The 24,010-nt window shown below is 36.3% G+C and overlaps 1 protein-coding gene across 1 annotated transcript in view; it reads left to right on the top strand.

The window, feature by feature from the left end:
* Positions 1–23,419, top strand: part of IQCM (IQ motif containing M) — a 313,492-nt gene extending 290,073 nt beyond the window's left edge. The window contains exon 12 of the mRNA XM_066252694.1: positions 23,304–23,419. Within this exon, the coding sequence (XP_066108791.1) occupies positions 23,304–23,419 (116 nt within the window). The remainder of the gene's footprint in view (positions 1–23,303) is intronic.
* Positions 23,420–24,010: the final 591 nt, after the last annotated feature.

Below are 24,010 nucleotides of genomic sequence, written 5' to 3' on the forward strand. Positions count from 1 at the left end.
TAGAACTTGATGGATTTGTCAAGTCAGTTGGATATTTGGGTCTGTATCTTGGAAGGAAAGTCTTGGCTTCTAAGAATCTTGAAGATAAATTTGTGATTTATCCATTTATATATCCATTATTTATCACCTTCCTTATTTTTAACCTTCCTCTTAACAACCAACTTTTCATGAGCTCAAGGGCCATCACATCTAGTAATTTTTGTCAACCATTATGGCGTTGTAACTGTCTACTCCCATCTTTGTTCTCATTATTCTGGCACAGGATGATATCATGTTGTTTATAGTCTCTTCGTTGTACACACTTGTCTTTGAGCCGTCTTCTCATATTTGATTATAAGACTTTAAGAATAGGTATCATGACTTACCTTTTGTTAGCAAGTGTCTGAGACCTGATAGGCACTCACTTGTGTTAAAGGTATTAATAAGACAAACTAAGACCATTTAACAATATACCCATATTTCCCCATGTATAAGATGCTCCATATACAATATAAGATGCACCTTAATTTTGGGGCCCAAAATTTGAAAAAAAAATTAAAGTTATTGAACTCAAGTTTTATTCATCATAAAATTCATACAGCTCCTCATTACTGTCAAAACTCCCATTCATTAGCTTGTCCTCATCTGTTTCTGATGTCAACTCACTGTTTTCAACCATGAGCACAAAAGAAGCACAAAAAAGCAAGAAAAGCAAGTAAAAAATCTACAATTACTGTATAAGATGCACCCAGTTTTTAGACTCCAGACTCTTTTGAAAAAAGGTGCATCTTATACACGGGGGAATATGATAGCTAGAGCTACAACATTAAAATGGTAGTCTTCCACCTGACCAGGTGGTAGTGCAGCAGATAGAGTGTCAGACTGGGTATGCGGATGACCCACGTTTGAGACCCCGAGGTCGCCAGCTTGAGTGTGGGCTCATCTGGCTTAAGCAAAGGTCACCAGCTTGGACCCAAGGTCGCTGGCTCCAGCAAGGGGTTCCTCGGTCTGCTGAAGGCCCACGGTCAAGGCACATAAGAGAAAGCAATCAATGAACAACTAAGATGTCACAACAAAAAACTGATGATTGATGCTTCTCATCTCTCTCCGGTCCTGTCTGTCTGTCCCTGTCTATCCCTCTCTCTGACTCTCTCTTTGTCTCTGTAAAAAATAAATATAAAAAAAAATGGTAGTCTCCCGTTCCCTCTCGTTCTTTCTATAACAGTTATTATGATGAATGGCAATAGCAACCCCATATCTTATCTCCCCAACTTCACCCCACTTCCGAACACATGCAGTGAAGGAATGTAGTTCTGAAGCGGATAATTTGGTAAATGTTAAGGATGTATACATTTTTTTTTTACAGTAATAAAGCTGAAGCATCAACATCTGGATTATAATCACACTATAGAAATAGCTGTTTCTGAAGATATTCTTAATGCTAGCTATTTAACCAAGTGGCAAGTAATCAAGTATATCATATAGGGGAAGAAAAATTTTTCCTCTACCCTCTTAGGTTATGACTGAGACCTGCAAATAGGAGAAAAGGCATAAGTGATTTATTGATATTCATGTATTTATGTGCAAATTTTTAGGAGGGGGGGGTGGCTCACAGAAAAGAAGTAAAAACCCCAATGAGGCCATTAAACCCTAGGGCTTATATACCATTTTAACAAATGGCAATGAATTTGGAGAAGTGACTAGACAAGGGAAAGGGGTTTGGACTTCTAGGGTTAGTGAGTTAGAGAAGGTAAATAAAATATATGTAACAACTAATGGCATATAAGGGTTGTTTAGTAAGGCTTGTTATGAAGTTAAGTCAGTGCCATCTACAGTCTTGTGTGAGATGAAAAGTACTTCTCTTCCTGTTACAGGAGAGGGGAGGAAAAAAATCTTCACAAGGAAAATTTAATTTCTGCTTTCAGGCAGAAAGTGGGAGAACAGAGAATTCTTCCTGCATGTGCTGCTTCTCAGTTGCCTTCAACTCAAACCAATCCTTTGGCCAAAGTGACATATTTTGGGATAGGATATTTGGATCCCCTTCAGTCACTTAAATGCAATTATCATGACTAATATGGCTCCATGTCACTTTACTTTACTGGATCTCAACTTCTTATCTGTGAAGTGAAAAATTTGAGCTACGACAATCTCTGCTGTTCTCAGGTCTCAAATTTCATTAGAAGACATCCTTTTCATCATCTTTCCTGCAAGATCTTCACATTCATAGAAACTGACATGTCGGAAGAATTTCTAATATAGGACATTCTCCAAAATATCCTATAGAGAATGTGAAGATCAGTCATGGAGGAGCTCAGCCCATCCCTTCTGTAGATAGTGGGCCAAAATATCCGGCTGTTCAAATTTAATACTCAATTTTATAGCTGAATATTTTTAAAAATTTCTGAAATCAGCCACTCAATTTGTGGCATAACTTTAATTGTACAATTTAAAAAGAGAATTATGTCAAATATGGCTTATTGAACGTGCCAAAGTGCTCACCATCTGATCTCAGTATCACATTCATGTGGTATAAATTCCAGTGTCTAATTTGGACTCTGTATTATCCTTGGAGGACCATAGAGGAATTCATTATCCACATGTGATTTCAAATATTACTTAATGACTAGAGAATATCTAAATTTCCTAGATTTATGAGTAAGTCAAAATATATTGACTATGCATTTTGTCTCCAGTTCGTATCTCCTACATCATTATTAAAAGTGTCTACATATGGTACTGGAAACAATTAACAATCTAACTAGATTTCAAAATCTTATATGAGGACACAAAAAATTCAAGACATACACAACATGTTATTGTTATATGCTGAGGAGGGCAGAGGACTCCACATACTTTGATTTTAATACTACTATGGTCTCATCAGGTTATATGTTTGTGTGTATTTCAGGGTATTGATACCACAATATAATTTTTTCTTCTGCTCATAATTATGATCAATAATGTCAAAATAAGGCTAAAAATAAAATCAAGTTGTTGTTTTTTTTTGTTTTTTTTTTTTACATTCTGAGCTAAACTAGATGCACCAACCATTACGAAAATTGACGAATGTAAATATATGTCATTGTGCTAAGTGATGTATACAAGCCTCAGGGTGATCCTGCCCCTGGCATCACTGAAACTTAATGTGATCAATATTACTCAAACAATCCCATAATAGGTCCTTTATTCTTTAGTGTTGGTTCACCAGCAGCCAGAGACAGTTTTGCAATGGATTATTCCCTCTATTCTATAGGAGATTTTTTCTTTCTTTTCACTGACATTGTGTTTTTATCTGAGAAAATTGCTCTGAGTGATCAGATGCCAAATACAACATGAGCTTTTTATCTAAATTCTGTTAGAAAAAAAGACAAACTAGGAAAGTACCCATTTTGCCACTGGAAAAACTTGATAGTAGAAATTAGAATGATAATATACCATGGTGTCATATTAAAACTAGGACCTAGTGCCAATTTCATTGTAATATGTTTACCAGGCATCCGTGGAAACAACGTTTTTCCTGTCTAAATTACTATACATTCCCAAAGTTTGGAAATGAAATCTACACAGATGCAGAATCTAAATAGAACAAAACAAAGAGTTGGCAATATTCCATTGAATTAGGGCAGTGGAGGCAAATAGTTTGTACAATTCAGCCATTTCTCCAACTTCACCCCCACAAGTATTTTTATTTATTATTTGAATTGACTCATTCATTTATTCAAGGGCTTATTGAGCTTCTACTATATATGCTAGGCACCATTCTAGGCACATGAGGATGCAGCTGAGATAGAAAGAGTCAAAAATTTCTTCTAAGAAAGAGTTTATATTCTAGCAGAGTGAAATAAAAACAAAATGCATACTGTGTCACATGCATGTAAACTATATGGCCAAAAGGAGCTAGAAAGGAGATAGTATGTCCTGGAGGTCGGTGGTGCCTTAAATGGAATAGCCAGGAGACATCTGCAGTCAGAAGGCGACATTTGAACACCTGAGGGTAGTGGGGAATTGAGCCAAGTGGCTAACTGAGGAGAAATTCTAAGGAGTAACAGGAACAGAAAAGGCAAAGAGTTTAAGAAGAAGGTGTCTGGAGTGTTTCAGGAGAGCAAGGATGGCCATGTAGTTAGAAGGAAGAAAATGAGAAGATGATTAGTTGGCGGTGAAGTTACAGAGCCAAAGAAGAGGGTCATTTTAAAGTGTTTATTTTTTAGCCTGAGAAAATGGAAAGATTCATGGAGTGTTGATTTGAAGAATGACATGATTTACTCTTGCTGCTGTGTAGATAAGACTTGGGGGAAAGGTTAAGAGGAGGTGAAAAGGAGCAGAAGCAGGGACTATTAAACTCTATTGCAACAATCTGGGAGAGATTGAATGATAGCTTGGAAGAGGTTGGTGATGATGAAAATGATGAGAACTATTAAGATTCTGAATATACAGCCAGTAGGACATGCTGTGGAGCTGGATGTAGTTGTGTGAGAGAAAAGAAGTCAAAGTCTACTGGTTTTTATCCCGAATACCTAAAAAAGGATGGAGAAATGGACTGATCTGAAGAAGAAGGAGAAATTTGAAAAAAGCAGCTTTGGGTAAAATTCAGTTTACTTTTAGACACACAAAAACACTATATTTAAAGAACACAGTGGAAGCATGTGAAACCAATTGCAGGTGGTACAGCCCAGGGATTGTGGGTTATAGAATGCCATCTCACTCTCTCTGCCTCTCTTTCCTGGCCCACTAAATCTCTTAGCACTGTTTCTCTTTGCATATTTTCTTTATTCTCCACTTTCTGTTTGATTTCCTCTGCTTTGTAACCCATGGCTCTTCACTGCAGCAATGTCACACAGAATATATAATATGACTTTCCAACTTGGCTATCAACAACTAAATGACCTACTAATTCCAGGAGGAAAAATGTGAGTGGCCAGTTTGTGTTAAATATCTTCTCCCAGATCTAAATATCTGGATGGGGAAAGGGGTTAGAGATACCAGTATCATAGGATCTTAATCTAGATAATAATTTTAGTAAAACTTCCTTTCAAGTAATTAAATTTGCTTCCTCTAACCTTGTTATTCCATCTGAATGAAAAGGCAAAATATCCCAAAGCCTAACTGCTGATCAGTATTCGGAACTTTGTGTATATAAAGATACTTTACATAAACAAGCAATGATTTTGAAAATGATCTTCAAAGGATAACCAAATGATAATCTTTTCCCACACACAAAAAGAGCATTTGAATTCCTCAGGGTCTCTTTGGCCCTGGTTTCCCTGGGCCCCTCCGGTATATTACAGGCAGTGGTGTACTCCTAAGCTAGCTCTGGAGAGGGGCGAGGATTTGCAGTCTTTAGTAATTATTTTCATAGGCCCAATATTACCAATACAGCCAATTTCCAGTTACCAGTGGGTAGTAACTGAATGCAGAATTGGGAAGAGATGTGTGAAGTCTGCACTGGGCCATCTAGCATATCATTAAAAGGGTTCATTCCCCTCACCCCTGCATGCTGTTATGCAGTGCATCTTAGGGCCCCTTTCACACCAAATTTGGAGCTCAGGGAGCTATTGAAGCTAGAGAAATATATTTAATAGCCATTAACAAATTTATAATACACTGCTCACAAAAATTAGGGGATATTTTATTGTTTCATGTTCATTTTGAAATATCTCCTAATTCTTCTCACAAAAATTAGGGGATATTGTATTGCTTTGTATTTATTTTGAAATATCCTCTAATTATTGTGAGTAATATATTTAAAGACATGGGATTGGATAAGGACAACAAGGGCAGATATAGAGGTGGAGGAGTGTTCAAGGGACAGAATATGATGCCAAGTCAGAGAGAAGGAGGAAGAATCCTTAAAAGACTGAGAAACAGCATCTCGTTCAGGTAGGAGAAAACTAGAGAGTTGATTTGCATGGAAACCCTGTGAACATCACTCCAGATGAGACTGAAAAATTGGAAGGGGCCAGACCTTTCAAGCCTCACAGAGAATAGTAGTAATTTTGTTGTTGTTTATCATAAGCTAGCGATTGCCTTGTGTATTGAAATGGAAATGTTATAATGCTACAAAGATTATGATATGTCTTACTTTAGTTCTGTCATTTAAATACAATTTTATTTCCTTCAAAAGATGGAATGATTCAATCCTATCAAATCAGCCAAAATACACTCTTTAGTTAGGTAATTTAAAATAATTATTTTTGAGGGGGTTTTAAAACTAGAAATTTTCTACCTTCTAAAGAAAAAGAACAATTTATAAAATATTATTCTAAACTTTAATTTGCTCTGGGAGTTTAATGTATTAACTTATATATTTAAAAACCAGAGATTGACATAACCTTGTATGAATGGTGACATTATGATGTTAAACTGTAGAGATTTTTGAGCCTGACCAGGCGGAGGTGCAGTGGATAGGGCATCGGACTGGGATGCAGAGGACCCAGGTTCAAGACCCCAAGGTCGCCAGCTTGAGCATGGGCTCATCTGGCTTGAGCAAAGGCTTGCGAGCTTGCACCCAAGGTTGCTGGCTCGAGCAAGGGGTTACTTGGTCTGCTGAAGGCCCACGGTCAAGGCACATATGAGAAAGCAATCAATGAACAACTAAGGTGTCTCAACGAAAAATTGATGATTGATGCTTCTCATCTCTCTTCGTTCCTATCTGTCTGTCCCTGTCTGACTCTCTCTCTGTCTCTGTTAAAAAAAAACAAACAACTGTAGAGATTTCCCCCTGTTTGCCTTCCTTTGTAGCAGACACAGTCTGAAATCCTTACCTAAGGTCTTGAATAGAACTACAAGAATTAAAGACTTTTTATAAGGCAGGAAAACTTGTCTTGGTTGCTTTTTATGTACACATCAGACATGTTTAGATAAAAGTTAGTAGCTGAAAATGGGCCCCCCAAATATTTTTAGTTCCTTTTTTATTACAGAAAAAAAAGCATTTCTTATCTCCCTTACAACATAAATATTAATCTGGTTTAATGTACCAGTAACAGATGGAATAACCTTAAAAACCCAGGGCTAGAGAGTACCATGTGTGAAGAGCATCAACAATTTCGGATGGTCCCTATCATCTGTCACTGCACGCTATCATCTCAGCTGGGCAAGCCTGGCAGTATTGCAGCAGGCTATTGTTTACTGAGAAAGCTAATATTAGGAGGAGATGTGATAAGAATGCCTTTAAAAAAGCTAATTGAGTGCTATCTGTTTTTGGCAATAGCATCTTGCATCTCTCCATCATTTATCGCTTTTGAGTCCTTTATTCAGTCTTTTTATAAAATCCCATTATTTAAAAATCGAGGGCAGAATGATGGCATGAAAGGAGCATTATATATTAGTCTGATACTGGATGATAACCCTTTCTTCTCTACAGTTCAACAAGTCTTTTTTATTGGAAAACATGGGGAAACCTGCAGAAAACATTGAGATAGGACTCATAATCCCAGTGTTTCTTTCAAGCATTCTACAAATTCTTATAGTAATGTTTAGATAGTCAAAAGCAAAGTCAAAATGTTGAAAACATTTTTGGGGAGATTTCTGTTCAATCATACCCTTTTTAAAGGTTTTTTAAAATATTATTTCTCTTGCTATCTTATTACAAAAGCCCTGAGATGGGACAGATAGATGAGAAATAAATAAGAAGTCCAGTAAAATATTCATTGTAGAATTGAAGTTGTTTTCTTTTCATTTTTCTTTTCCTTTCCTTTCCTTTCCTTTCCTTTCCTTTCCTTTCCTTTCCTTTTCTTTCCTTTCTCTTCTTTCTTCCTTCCTTTCTTTCTCTTTCTTTTCTTTCTTTCTTTCTTTCTTTCTTTCTTTCTTTCTTTCTCTCTCTTTCTTTGCTTTCCTTCCCTCCCTCCCTCCCTCCCTTCCTCCCTCCCTCCCTCCTCCCCTTCCCTCCCCTCCCCTCTCGTCCTTCCTTCCTTCCTTCCTTCCTTCCTTCCTTCCTTCCTTCCTTCCTTCCTTCCTTCCTTCTTTGTAATTAAGTGAGAGGTGGGGAGGCAGAGACAGATTCCTGCATGCACCTCAACTGGGATCTACCTGGCAAGCCCAGTAGGGGGTGATGCTCTGCCTATCTGGGCCACTGCTCCATTGCCTGGCAACTGAGCCACTTCAGTGCCTGAGGTGAGGCCATGAAGCCATCTTCAATGCCTGGGGCCAACTTTGCTTGAACCATTTTATGGCTGCAGAGTGGAAGAGAGAAAGAAGGGCAAAGGGTGGAGAAGCAGATGATTACTTCTTCTGTGTGCCCTGACTGGGACTCAAACCTGAGACTTCCACAGGTAGGGCTAACACTCTACCGCTGAACCAACAGACCTGGAGTAGTTTCTGTTGTATAATTTTTTGTACATTTTAATATGTTTGTAGATGTTCAGTATAAATCATTAAAAACAAAATACTCAAATGTTCCCCTGCTATCTTTATCAGTGAAAATGGAATAAACATTCATTTGTTCATTAAATGATTATTTATGATATAATAAATTTAAATTAAAAAAATCTTGCAGCATCAAATGCTATTTACTAAAGAAATTCCATTCTCCCAACTGAAACATTAACAAAACATAAATGGAGTGGGAAATCAATGAATTACAATATGTAGGAAATACACATAAAACAGCAAGAAAATAACAATGGGAATGATGTTTTTGTAAAACATGAGAGAAACCAGAGTGCAAAAAGTCCCAGTTCTTGTCACAGAAGTGCATTAACTTGATTAACTTTCAGATTAATGTTTAAATATATTTGTAAGTGAAAATTGTATTTTACTTAATATTTGTTCATTTTTCTACAAAACCCTTGTCAGTTGCCATCCAGGAAGCACAAAGTGGGAGCTAAGGTGAAATGGGCTTTCTACTTTGTTAGGATACTTGCCTGGTTTGGCCGTGGCATTTTGGGACGTGGTCATAGTTTCTGATTGCTCTGTCTCCCTCCCCTCTGCAGGGAAAGAGGATAAGAGCAGAGGCATCAGATGGGCCGTAGGCGCCCATCTATGTAGTAGCACAAATACCAGCTGAATGTATTTTTGGTCAGGTACAAAGAAACAAATGGCTGTTGGTTTTCCCAAATGTTGTTTACCCTTCTGATAGTCTTCCCAACAGCCATCACATATAAATATGTATGGTATTTATTTTAGTGTGCTTCTGAGTACAAATTCAGCAAGGTGCTCTGGTACCAATATTTATTCTTTGATATGAAGTTACTGAGTTTTTTTTAACTAATTGAATTTGTTACCTCCTTAATGGCAACTTTTAGGCAAAATTTGATAACAAAGAATATGCTAGGTCCTGGCTTCATAGCTCCATTGATTAGATTGTCCTCCTGGTACACCAAGATGGCCAGTTCCATTCCTGGTCAGGGTACATGCAAGAGTCAGGCAATGGAAGCATGGATAGGTGAGCGGTAGACCAATCTCTCCTTTTCTCTCTGTATCTCTCCCACTTCCTCTCTCTCCCACTTCTTGTCTCTCTAAAAAAAGTAAATAAACAAACAAACAAACAAATAAATATTAAAAAGAATATCCTAAAAAATAATGAAAAAAAAACAAGATTCTAAAACTTAAGTTTTTGCACAAAGGATTTTGTGCAAAACTGTGGCAGAGGCAAGGGACTTGGCATGATCCTGAATTCTAGTTTGTATGCACGTCTTTGAAGATATTTATAGTTTGTGTCAAGTGCTAAGTATCAAGTGAAGTACCTACACAGAAATTTCAGGGTGAGGGTAAGTGAAGTAGTAACATTAGCAACAGCAAAGGTACAGCACCAGTGGTGAAAAATTAGCAGGAGGCAGGATCTGAGTCTCAGGACCTAATTCTCAGTTTGAATGCACCAGAAAAGAGAAAAACGAACAAATAACACTTTCCTCCATTGGGAACTTTGTTGCTTTGATTGCCTTAAAGCAAGTCAAAATCTAAACATTCTATTTCCTGAATTGTCTTCTTATTTCAAAATGATAGGAACATTCCTAAATTGGAACCAAAGGAAATAGATTGCACTTGACTGCCAAAGTGGTTTTCTTCAATGGTATTGAAGTAGTGAATGGGCAGGATTATTAAGGAAAGGAGGATGGGATGAGGAAGATGATGGGAATGCATGAAGAGACAAAACTGTATGACACAGAGACACCACAGTCTCTAAAAGGCGTCAGCTTCCAGATGGCAGTAATATATGTCAGACAATGAATATTAGTCAAAGCTTAGCACAGGAAATGAAAAGCACACTAGGGATGTTAACAAGCAATGGATCTAATACAGTAAATTAAGTACTTGAAAAAATTGTTAGTGGGGAATGTGAAGGGGTGGTTTCTACTGTAAACTCCAGGAATGACTCTCAGAGCAGTGAAGGCCTGTCCTACCAGGGAAGCTATCACCATGGTGGCTGCCAGTGGAGCTGGGAATTCAAGAACATATCTCAATCGCTGATCCAGAAATCGAAGCGTGAGATCAGCAAGATGTTGCTGCCACCCCTGCTGCTGCAAATGCTTCTAGTCGCCCAGCAATCTAGATTACAGTCTTTGGAATAGCAATGGAGCAAACTCGCCTTTCCTTGACTCTATCTGCTAACAGAAAATTAAAAAGAATAAAGGAGGGTGAAGAATAGAAAAAAAAAGATCGCTACATCAACTTTGCCTCCCTAATCTTATGAAAGTATAGTTAATTGGAAGAAGGTAATGAACAGCCAGATTCTTAGTTTCAGAGGCATCTCAGAAAAATATTTTTTTCATCCAGTTGCTCTAGATCTATCAATAGGAAGGTTGAAGGGAGGCATCAATCAACAATATTCACTGTAGAGTTAATATCCAAAAATAGAAAGTATTTATAAATGCTTGCACTACTGTTTATATTTAAATCTCCAAGCTAAGATCATAATGTTCATGAAAATATCTGTTTGAAATATAAATATATGTTGGTAATTAATATTCAGACAAAAGGCAAAAGTATGGAATCTGTTGGCTGGTTGGATCTTGACCTTGTCATTAATTAAATATTTGATCTTGTACAAGTTATTTAACTTCTGTGAACCATGATTTTTCTCATCTGCAACATGGGACTTTCAATCATAATGTCTAATAGGGTTAGGATCAAGAGTAAACGAGAAAATACCTGACCAGGCGGTGGTGCAGTGAATAGAGTGTTGGACTGGATGCAGAGGACCCAGTTTCAAGACCCCGAGATCCGGCTTAACATGGGCTCACCAGCTTGAGCGTTGGGTTGCTGGCTTGAGCATGGGATCATAGACATGACCCCATGGTCACTGGCTTGAGCCCAAAGGTTGCTGGCTTGAGCCCAAGATCACTGGCTTGAGCAAGGGGTCCCTCGCTCTGCTGTGCCTCCAACCCCCGTCAGTGCACATATGAAAGCAATCAATGAACAACTAAGGAGCCGCAATGAAGAATTGATGCTTCTCATTTCTCTCACTTCCTGTCTGTCTGTTCCTGTCCCTTCCTCTTTCTGACTTTCTATGTCTGGTGTCAGAAAAATGAATAAATAAATAAATAAATGTTTATATGTATATAAAAAGAGCGAATGAGAAAATACAGGTAAAGTGTTTATCTAGTGTCTGATTCTTTGCTATGATTGTGACTGCTATTGTGTTGGAGTCTGGCATCTCATCTACACTATTTGGTTTGTACCACATAGGACTGTGATAAAATATACCTCAAATAATACAGATACAGTGCTTCAAACAGCATCTGACACAAAAATAAGATCCAGGGGTTTTTGAAACCATTTTGCATTAGTTTTTGAATTTGCTTTAACAGTATCAATCTAGTCAACATTTTCTTTCTGAAGATTAAAAAAGGTCTTTGTTTTTGCAGTCCTTTAGAGAAGAAACAGAGTAAACTTAACCTGTTTATTATATCTTATAAACACAGATTACATTATAAATTATCTCAGGCATGAAACTGTCTAGACTGGAACACAGTATTCACGTGCTGTCCAGACATACATGATGAATAATATGCAGAGGTGAGTGACAGTAGGTTTACAATTGAAGAAGACAAAATACAATAATTAATAACTGAAGAGTAAATTATGTTTCATATACTCACAACTGTAAACCTACTTTTTCCCATCCCACATGTAAAATCTTCCCTAATAATACAATTGATGTCAAACGATAAAAATTCTAAGATGTAACGCTACTAACTTTGTCTCACAAAACCAGGAGATGATGACAATCGAATAAGTCAAGATAAAAGCATTTGAGAGTATTATTACAGATAGATTTTATTAAAATTAGGTTTGTTTATAAGAAAAGGAGTTTAAGTCATAACTGGCAAGTTTAAGGTACAATATCCATTTTGGAAGACTGCTCTAAGGCTAAATTGTGGAAATCACTCTGTGATCAGAAAAAAACAATCTGTATTCAATTTCCCATTCTACCACTTAACTTTCTGTGTGACTTTAGACTTAACCTTTCTTGACTATATTCTTTCTCTATTTTAATATGGGCCTACCTTATAGAGTTCTTGGGAAAATTACATTTAAGTTTATATATATATGTTTAATAGCTCATCTTTTGGAAACCATTTTAGTCTAAGATTCAAGGAATACTTTATATTAAAAAATTATTTTTTGTGCCAAAACTTATTATCAGTAACAGATTCTTTGAGTCTATGACCAGTATTACAACTTCAGATGGTAAAATCAAATGTAAAGATAAACTGAGGAAATGCATTAGACTTAGAAATAAATGAAACATAGTTATCTAAAAATTTAGGATATAATGAATCAGTTTTGAATGTCAGCTTTAGACTCTGAAGGCTCTGTAATCACATCAGTGAGCCGAAGCCCAAACTTTGGTATCATCTTAATCTTGAGCAAATTACTTAACATGTTAGCTTCAGTTTGCTCATTTATAAATAGGGATAATTATCACAGCATCAAATAAGCACCTAGTGTACAGTGAGCCTCAATAAAAGTTGGCAATTACTGTTATCATCAGCATCATCATCATCAAGCATCTGCTACATATTTCCCAATTCTGATTGAGGGTTTAACTAATAAAGTATCTGACATGGATAGTCATTTTAATGAATTTGCCCTTTGCTAAATAAGCTGTTATTTCCATAATTATAGCTTGAGTTGAAGACTAGTCATCTATATTATTTTAACTAATAAATTTATTTGTAAAATATTTTTTTAAATTTGAAAGGCAATACAGTATATTGGTTAATGATAAATAAATAGTATTTTCTATATATGTTTTGCTTGATGTATGAACTCATTTAATCATCACAACTATAGATAGCAATGTTGTTATAATCACCATTTTACAAATATAAATACTGAAGCATAGAAGGATTGTTTCAAAGTCACACAGATGGTCAGCAGCAGAGTGATGATTCAAACCTAGGCAGTGTGGAAGAGAGTTGGTCTTCATAACCACTATGTAATGCTGCCTAAGTCAAACTTGAGCAATGCTGACTTGAGTTTTCATTCACAGTCCACTACTTAGTTGAACAAATTACTTAGCCCCTCCAAGCCTGAGTTTTCTTATCTACACAACCGTTACATTAAATAGTAGTTAGAATGTTAAAGAGTTTTATTCTTCAGAATTCAATGGGGAGAGAATAGACTGGTTTTCACCTAAAATCATTCCTAGTGGAAGAAAAATGTCTTTCCAGAGCAATGCATGAAGGAGGTAGACCTGTATGTATAGTAAAGGCTGCATTTCAGGAGCTGTGCATATCAACATTATGGGAATAAAAGAGTTGGGGAGGACCATGGCCATGGAGAAACTTTTTGATATTTGGATAAAAGAAAAAAAAAAAAGAAAGATTTAGAAGTTACCATAAGTGTTTAAGTTTTGAGGATAGTGACAATAAGATTTATAGGACTGATGTTGGGAATTATTGATGAGAGAGAATAGTTTTAAAGAGAGTTTTGTATGAGTGTGTAAAAATATTGACTGTTAAAAAGATGTCAAGAGCTTAATTTAAAAGAATTTTTAAGAAGCTACATTTTGGACATTTTCTTATGAGAATGAGTAAAAATTAAAATTCTTTATCAGTACCTTAGATTATGCCAGAAATTAGATGACATAGATTCCTGACTTATGTTTGGGTTACATTGTGGTATCTACACCCCAGAGTTTTAAATCCAATTTGCTGCCTTCAGCATTAAATTTACTCTGTACTTGAACCAAGAATACATTTCATGTTTGTTTTTTTTCTGGTCAAGGAAGGCTGTGAATAGGTCAAAGGATGCTGCAAACAGGAGGGGTACATCAAGACTGAGCTTGTGCTAATTATAACTGTGTTTAGAATGCCTTGTTCATGATAAGATATGCCAGAAGAAAAGCAACTTATCAGCACCATATACATTTCCTAAATTGAAGAAGTGCTTATTAAATTTCCAACTAGACATGAATTTTAACCAAGTCTCAATGGAGAATTAATTTCTGATAAACTTGGAACTCTGAGAATGTAAGAGTATGTTTATTGCTGTGAAAGTTTCTGTTAATCAAGTTTTGTTTTGCTATTGTTTTTAATCATGGGTCTAACAAATTATAATTTTTTAAGAACTTGAGAAATTCATGAGAAGTGTCAAGTGGAGAAACAGGACTCGATCATGGTTGGAACATCTAGGGATGGCCATCTTTAGAAGCAGAAAACGCTAAGTGTGAACCTAGAAGGTTTAGAACTGGCCCTTTTTCATGAACTGAGCTCCACCAAAATGTTCCTGGGATCGGTTAATTTACTGAGAAAAAGTTGCTAGCATTTTTATCTGTTCAGTTCTTGTGAATATTTGAGAAAGAGAAAAAATGCTGTATTTTCAGCCTGAAAATTAAGTTTGATGATCTATCAACAATAGTAGAATTAATCTGGGAGAATCTGGAACAATTGGGTCATATTTGAATAGGGTCTTTATATGGGAAAGATATGTTGACTAACCTTGGTTTCATCACGAAATCAGAGAGCTGTCTGAGTTATTGCTAGTGTCACTAACACAGTCTGAGGGGATAAAGGAAGTGATTCCATCAGCCTCTGGGATGGTAAAACTTGGAAAAGTGGATACTCTTGGAGGCGGGACCACTGCAGATGTGCCTCAACCCTCTGGAGGTGGGAATCTATTAAATGAGGTCCTGGTTGGTGGAGATAAGTGGGTTCTCCTATCCTGATCAGGAAATACTCAGAGTCAGCCTAGGTCTTACATCGGAGAATAATCTTTATTATTTGTTCCCAGTTGGCAAAGTCAGTGTTACTGTTAGATATTTCTCTGGTGTGGGACGTGTGTCTAGACTGCAGAGCATTTGGTGGTAGGAAGGGACCCCACGTTTGCTTAGCGATGACTAAGGGTGACATCTAGTGGTGACGTATAACTGTGAACATATTTACCCGATGAATGTGTCTGTTCTAAGCCTTTCCATAGATGTGGACCCTGTATGGAAAGGGATTACATACTTACCTTAATAAATATACTTACTCAAAAGTTGTTATTGGTAGATTCAAGATCTTGGAGAAGGGACTTTGAGGCACCCTTTCAGCCTAGGTCTTACAGTACTTCCAGAGTCATGCTCATATAAGAAGGGAGAAGAGAAAGGGCAAGAAAATTGGACAGTGTGTTGATAGATCACTTGGATATGCCTGATAGATTTATCCAAGAAGAATGAACAAAATAAATAATTTATATTCCTCAGAATTTATGGAATATGCATGTGGGTATGGGGTAGTATTGTGCATTAAAAACCAATCAAAGTAGAGGAAAATTATGGTTCAGTGGTCTTCACATTAGAATATAGGGACATCAGTGGGAGGCATAACATTTATATAGAAAAGGGTTGAGGAAACAATCTGTTGGAATGTTGGAAGAGGGTTGTTTGCTTGTCTGCAAGTTGCATTCACATAGCAAGCACACTATTAGAAAACAATATACACAATATATGCTAAGGCAGATGGTAATAAACTAACCTCTACTGCAGTGAAGTAGAACAAAGAGAGAGAGAGAGAGAGAGAGAGAGAGAGAGAGAGAGAGGAAATAACATCTAAAATTTATTAAAAATTTATGATGTATTCAAATCTAAGTCAAGTGCTTTATGGGTATTTTCTCATTAAATTTCTATATTATTCATTTGAAGTAGAAACTGTCATCTTCATTTTACATATGAAGAAATGAAAGCTCATTTTTCCTAAGATCACAAAGGTGCTAAGTTATAAGTGCCAGTATTTGAATTCTAGTCTTCTGATCCCCAAGTTCCTGCTGTTAGCTCTGAGCTAAAAATCTCACAAGAATTATTATCACTTCCTATTGCAATATGGACCATTCTGCTTTGAAAAGTACGTCCATTAAGTGTCCTTATCTAAATCCTATTAAGATCAATTGAATTTCAGGTAGTGCTCAATAGATTATAACACAAATGGTCTGAACCTTCTCTGCTTGTTTCTACTGTGCACATATATCAGAACACTTCAATTGTCTTGTGAATGTTTCTTCTTGGAGGCAGTTCAGCAATTTGTATCTTCACTGTCCTGTTCTAATGTCTACTAAAATGATGAATGCCACACCACATTTCCTGGTAGGTTATTGTTGTACCACCCTACCATTTTTTCATGAATTAAGAATTCTACTTCCATAATTTATTGCATCAACACTTTCAGGTAGAAAAATCATTTGATAATAACAGATACTAAAAGAAGATATTGAGAAAATTCAACAGTCTAAATAAATAAGTCAATTAATTAATGAATTAATTTATAATTTTGAAAAGAAGTCTAGAGAATCATATATTCAGGCTTCAAGCAGGAATGATAATAAATATAAAAGAAAAATGATTTGGGTTTTATAAATTTTTTAAAAAACTTTTCTATGAAGAAATACCATAAACAAGTCTATTAAAAAATTGATGTGGAATGGAATTGCACTGCAGAATACAGAGGTTTACTAAAATGAGCTATTTTAAATTCAGAACAAAGAGGCCAGTATAATAAAAATAGACTGCCTGACCTGCGGTGGTGCAGTGGATAAAACCTTGACCTGGAACGCTGAGGTCACGGGTTTGAACCCTGGGCTTGCCTGGTCAAGGCACATATGGGAGTTGATGCTTCTTGCTCCTCCCCTCTTCTCTCTCTTTCTTGCCCCTTTCTGAAATGAATAAATAAATAAATAATTCTTAAAATAATAAAAATAGACAAAAGATGCAGAGGAACAAATCACAAAACAAAAATCCAACAGCTATGGAAAATATGCTAAGATACTCATAGTCACTCGATGGGTAGTGGTTTTTAGATTGGCCAAAATTAAAACAGAGTAAAATGAAACAATACCTAATATTGTTGGTGGGATACAATGGGATACAAGCATAAAAGTACTGTCATATGTTGCTGGCAGATATATGAATTTCAAAGTGTTAGAAAGCACCTTGGTAATACCAATATGTATTTATGCCTAACCCATGGTTGTACACATATTTGTAATTCTTTCTGTATCTGTCCATTTGCATTTCGTCTTTAGCCTCCAGTTTGCAACCAAATACTGTTTTCCTAAATAACTAGGTCAGCTCTTTTCCCCCACACCCCTTTTAGTGAGTTGTTATCACTTTCTATGAAACTTGTATTTCTTGCTTGCACAAAATGAAAAGTCACCGTCCTTCACATAGAAAATGTTTTCCTATGAATAATCAGAGTGACTTCTTTTATCTCAATATTCTCTGAAAGCTCTATTTCTACTTCAGTGTTTTTATGCCGCTTTTATTGTACATATATGCCATCTAAATCTGTCCTTACTCTGCCAAGCACGCATCTCTACCAGGCCTCCTCTCTCGTTTCCTTTTCTCCCAGGACAGTCAGCCTCAGAGTGATCCCTGCCCCTCGCTGGCTGCCTGTGCTGTCAATCATACCCCCTTGGCTGTCGTTTGCTCTGAAAGGCTGCAGAACCATCCTCTGGCTGGACAATGTCCTCACCTGTTGCTGCAGCACCATATTGGTCACACGGCTTTTTCTAAGGAGCTTGAAGCCCCTTTCAACAAAATCCCTGTACTTCTGAATTATTCCATAAACTGAATGTGCTTTCTATTACTGTTTCTCTTTTTCTCACACCTCTCCTGAACCCCCAGGCAAGGTACAAAGAGATCGGTGTTCGACCCTTTCTCAAGAGCCTATCAGTATCTCCTCCGTCCTTCTCCCACCGGTCTGCTATCCAACTCGGAGTCCCTGCGAGTTGGACAGGGTGCTCATGTCATCACACAAGCTTTGCTACCATCTGGCTCCGCGTGCGAAGTTCTTCAGATTCTGGCTTCTTGGACCCACAAAATGTTTACATTTTGAGGAAAGCCGTACTCTTCCAAGTGGAAGCCTTCCTTGAGAAAATACTGCTTTTGCTTTGTGTTTTAAAATCTCCTCCTTACAATGCAGTTGTCTTCTTTGTTCCAGGATTTTTCTACATGTAATGTTGCACAATTATTCACCTTATTTTTAGTAGTTATGTTTACTAAATAGGTATATGATTTTGGTGTTTGTGTATGTACGTTTTTACATATTACAAAAGGGAGCTGATTAGTGAAACACTTTGCATAGAATATTTATTCGCTATTTATCATTTTTCTTTGTTTCAAAATTTCTGACAAATACCAGAAATTAGGTGATTTATTTTTAGTCCCCCTTAAGGAAGTCATTACTATGGCCTGAATGACAGAGTCAGGAGCTGAAAACAGAAAGCAGTGGAAAGCAAACCTTTACTATTTCCAGACAAAATCTAAGTACATGCCTACCCACATATCTGTATGTAGATATGTATATAATCACAAAAATAGTCACACATGGAATTTTCTACCTACTGTTATGCAACTTCTGATCTCTTTGAAAGCATTCCCCATTATTGCAGCCATTTCCAGGAGTGCTCCTAGAATATCTCACATGTGCTCAGACGTACACCCCTCCAGGCTGTGGCATAGACTTCCACATCTTCCGGCCCTTTATCCCATTGTCCTCTGTGGTCACCTGGAAGCTCAAGAAGCCTGGTAAAGGTGTCTCGCTAAAGCTGTGGCCACCAGTACCTGTCCAGGCCTTGCGGTGCTGATTCCACACAGACCTAAGCCATCCTCCTAGGGAGAAGCGCAAGCGCCTCTCCTGACCTTTGAACCCCAGTCACCTCAATCTCAGAGCCCTGATGCTTGGAGCTCTCTGTGTCTCCAGGGCGTGATGTTTGAAAACAGCTTTTTCACTTCTGTTATTTTATCACTGGGATCTTCCTTTAATGAAGTTAAAGGCCAGAATCTCCCCGGGAGGTGAGAGAGCAGGAATGAGGGAAGTGGATAGTCAGAGCAAAATCTTCTTAAAGCCAGAGACAGCTCAAAGTATATTAAATCACCCATCTCCATCGACTGCCTCTGTGTATTGGACCAAGATAAAAGTCCTCAGCACACACTTGGGTTTACTTTTATTTAAATATTAAAGTTCACAGAACTGAAGTTCAAACTTAGACTCCTGCTATATATTAGCATTGAGTGTAATTTTTGAAATATGTTCTTGTTTGTCACTTAGGACTATGTTTTTGATTTATATTGACTAGAATAATCTTCTGGTAGATAGGGCCATGACACCATGTTAGGAAGATGCTTTCATTTTTTTTTTTAAATTGAATTTCTTTGAATAGCATAATAATTGAAGTGTTTTTTGTTTGTTTGTTTGTTTTTATTGGTTTGTTTGGGGTTAGAAAGTAGAGACTCAGAAAGGTCTCAGCTGGTACCCTTGACATCACCCATAGCTCCTACCATGAACTTGAACAAATAGGACTCAATAGATTCTCAATGACCTCAATGTGTATTTTATTTTCTAACACAATTTGTGTTCATTTTTGTTCCAAATAGCTCCACAAAGATTCATTGTGAAGCATTTATAGGAAGTAGCTATTAGTGTAGAATAATATATAAACTTGCATAGGTCAGGGAAATTGCATGAGAAGTCATAAAATAGACTCATGAACATGAAAATCTGGAGATGGTTTAAGGAACAACAGAGGGCAAAACATACTTTGAACATTTGAGAAAATAAATGCAATATTCATTTTCTGAAAATATAAGCAATAAAATATATATTAAGCATATTATTTATTTTGTTTGAATATTTTCCAATTTGAAATTATTTCTTTAAATTATTAATGTATAAACAAAGATATCTAACTTCTGATTATTTATTCACTATTTACAATAAAAATGACTTACTAGCACAAGTTCAATCTAGAAATTTGAAAATTTCTAATATTGTTATTTTTACATAAATAATGCCTTTTGTTGAAAAAATAGATAAACCTAAAGGTATTTAATACTGTATGTGTTTTTCTATGCATATAACTTCTTTAAAAAGTGGGATAATTTTGTGGATATGGGGATACTGCTTTTCCACTTAATACTATATATAAGGAGTTAATAGAATATGACATTTTAAGGGCCTTGATTACAGTTGCTTTCTTCTACAGAGGTTTTTCATTTCTTTTTTGGGCCCAACAAACTCTAAATTTATTTGAGATATTTTGGACCACACAGATGACATAAACTGGAACCCCAAACCAAGGGCCAGCTTGGGGGCACTGCTCAGCTTCATGGAAACAGGAAAGATTCCTTGCTGTTTTCCTTCTAGAAAGTTCTTTCCCATCCCTCCCCTTCCCCTCTATGCCCTTCCTATGTTCATCTCTCCGTCATCCTGCCGAACCTGATGATACAGTTCATTGGGACCCTAGTCCACCATTGTGGTCTCATGCTGAACTTCTCATTTTGAGTGGATCGTATGCCTTACATTTGTCCCCAATATCTTTTCTGCACTGAAGTTCAGATATCTAGGGCTCAGCAGAAAACATCAGACTAAAAAAAAAAATGGCTGTAACACTGGAATATCCACTAGGGTCACTGATTTTACTGTATTTGGCCACTGTATTTTCTCCCTTGTCTGCAATGCAGTTTAAATGCACTTAATATTTTATTCAAGATTTTACTTGTTTCAGTCGAAAGAATTGCTAACTCTATTCTGTCATGGCAATAATGAAGGTCAAGAATATTTACTTTGAAACATTGAAACTATATATAATACATTATGAGTACTTACATTTTTATTCTTCTTAAAATGAAGTGATTTTTTTAATTTAATTGAAATATGTATGAAACAACAAATTATACAATTGAGGATTCTGCTTCTAATCCACTTCTTATCACTAGCTAAATTTTTGGTCACCGATTTTAATATGTGGGTTTTTCCCTTCTCTACCCCACTAAGCAGTTCTCTGGTACTAGCTAGGTATCCTAAAATCTAACTCAGTTCTAACACCACCTACCTGGATAGTGTCAGACCCCAGGGTTAAGGACTCAACCTCATGAAAATATTCCCACAAGGTTATCAGGTTACCCACAACTTTTATCCAACTTGGCTTCAAATCAAAGTTCCCCATGACTCCCTCCTCATGTTTGCTTGCTTTGCTAGGGGAGCTCAGAGAACTCACAGAAATACTTTCTTACATTTACCAGTTTATTAATGGATATGATAAAGGATACTGATGAACAGATGAAGAGATTCGTAAGGCAAGAGCTGACATGATCCCAAATTTCTGTCCCTGTAGATTTGGGGCATATCCCTCAGCTGGTATATAAATTCGCTCATCCACCTGGAAGCTCTCCAGACCCCACGCTATTGAGATTGCGTGGAAGTGTCCTCATGGAGGTACGATCCATTACTAGCTCAGTTTCCAACTCCTCTCCCATCTCTAGAGAAGTGGAAAGGGGTGCTGGAAGTTCTAAGCTTCTAATCATGAACTGATCTTTCTGGTGACCACACCTCATCCAGGAGACATCCAGGAACCCACTCAAAGTCACCTCCTTAGAATGAAAGATGCTCCCAGTGCTCTTGTCATTTAGAAAATTATAAGGGCTTTAAAAGCTCTGTGACAGGAGCTGGAAGCACAGGTCAATATATTTGTCTCCTATTATCTCAAACAACTGTTAGTAAAATTTGTTTATAAAGCCTGTATATATTTTAACATCATAATGTAAATAATAATAACATAGCAACAATATTTTGAATACTTACAAAGTGCCAGACATGTATCTTTTTATTAATGAACAGACTTTTTTGAGGCATTTTATGTTTAGGAAAATATTGCTGTAAAGTATAAAATATTTCCATGTATACCTCACATGCACCCCCCTTCTCCTGTTCCCTGTTATTAACAGCTTGCATTAGGATGATATATTTGTTATACATATATATCAAATGTCATTTTACACATATATCCTTTGATATATGTTTTTGAAACTTTACAACAATAAGACAAGATATATATAGTCCCCATCTCAAAAATAAGGAACTAACATTAAATATTAAATCTGGATTCACTCACAAATGTGTTAGAACAAGATCTTAGAACATTATATTTACTTTTCCTTCTAGTTTACCTATTTAGAGCAAACTTCTATTTCAGTTATCTTTTGTTTGATGAAATATAGCCTTGGTATAACATATTATCAAAAAGAAATTCACAGTAGGAAACATTTTATCCTAAGAGCTCATCTTTAGAACTAACATTAGAACTAACATATTTAGCTTGTACTACTAGTAGATTAGGACACCAGTTGGTTGTTGCCTTTTTCTATGATCACAATTGCAATGCTAATTACTAATACTAATTATTTTACAAATACTCTGAATAAAGTTTCATTTTGTTTTATCATAAGCCTTCCTGTTATCTAATGACACTGCAGACAAACATAAAAACAGCAACAATGACCTGCTTCTTTTTTAAAGCACATCATTCATTTCCCTTTAGTGATGTGGATTGTTCTTCTCATAACTTTAACTGTTTTTTTAAAGTTGGTTGTATTTTTTGTTTAATAACAGCACATCCCAAAAATGTACTACCTCATCTATAAATTAGCACTGTGTATAGTGGTAGCCACAGTATATTGGTGACTTATATGTTCTTATTTGAGAAGTCATTTTAGACATAAAGATATATCAAAAACAAGCAATCTATGGTATATTATAAATGGTGGCATATGTTGATTTGAATATCAGTATCAGAACTGATTATATCATAATGCAAAAGAGATAATAGTATCACTTTTATGGTAAACACAGATTGTATCTAATTTATTTCAAGCATGCTGTATGTTGGTGGTCTCCAGCTTCCACCATCTCCTCTCTAAAATCACTGGTCATGCAGTAACTTGCTGAGATTGTTGGCATGATATATAATGTAATGCCCTACAATAGAAGACAATGAACCCAAGTCAAATCTTTTGTATCTTTTAGCACAAGCTTAATTCATTTTATGTGATATTTTATAGTTTCAAACACATGATACATTTTTATGTTAATTATACATTTATTAATATAATTATATATTTCATCTTACAGTGAGTGGACATCCAATACTCAAAAGAGCTAACATCCAGATTGTTGGGAAATTAGTGTCCATGTCTATGAGAGAAAAGAAAATGAGAGAACGTCATTTGTCTCGAGAAGTAAGATAATGTTTTCAATACAATGTTGTTATCTTCCCAAAGAGATAGGTTCACATCAGCCATGGATTCCTTTTGGTGTCAACAGGAGCAAAGACAAGCATTTTTGCCTATCCAAAGAAGGTTTTCAATAAGTCAGTCTATAATTTATAAGTATTTTTGGATGAACCATTTATTTGGCATTCTTCACTAAAAACATCTTCTGAAACCAGTGGTAATTATACTTTTCACTGAACTTAGAACTGCTCTTTGTTCCATTACCAATAAACACCATAAAGAAACTTCAAGATTCCTATTTTCAAAAGCTCACTTTAATTTTATGGAAATCGTTTCTCAAATGTACCTGTATGATATTATTAGTGTAGTCATAGTGCTATTCTTTTCCTATTCTCATCGCTCACTCTGAAGTGGAAACTGACAGACAATATATAGTATTCCTGATTGCCTGCCTTAGTTCAGCAAAGATGGCAGCAGTGACTAACACCAGATCCTTAAGAGCCTTGAATTTCATTTCATCTGTCTAACCATTATTCACCCATCCTCCCTCCATCAGTCTTTTCCTCCTCCTAGGAATGGGATTGTAAAACAAGCAAAGGAACACTA

This window comes from Saccopteryx bilineata, chromosome 1 (genome assembly GCF_036850765.1).
Source record: "Saccopteryx bilineata isolate mSacBil1 chromosome 1, mSacBil1_pri_phased_curated, whole genome shotgun sequence".
Taxonomy (NCBI): Eukaryota; Metazoa; Chordata; class Mammalia; order Chiroptera; family Emballonuridae; genus Saccopteryx; species Saccopteryx bilineata.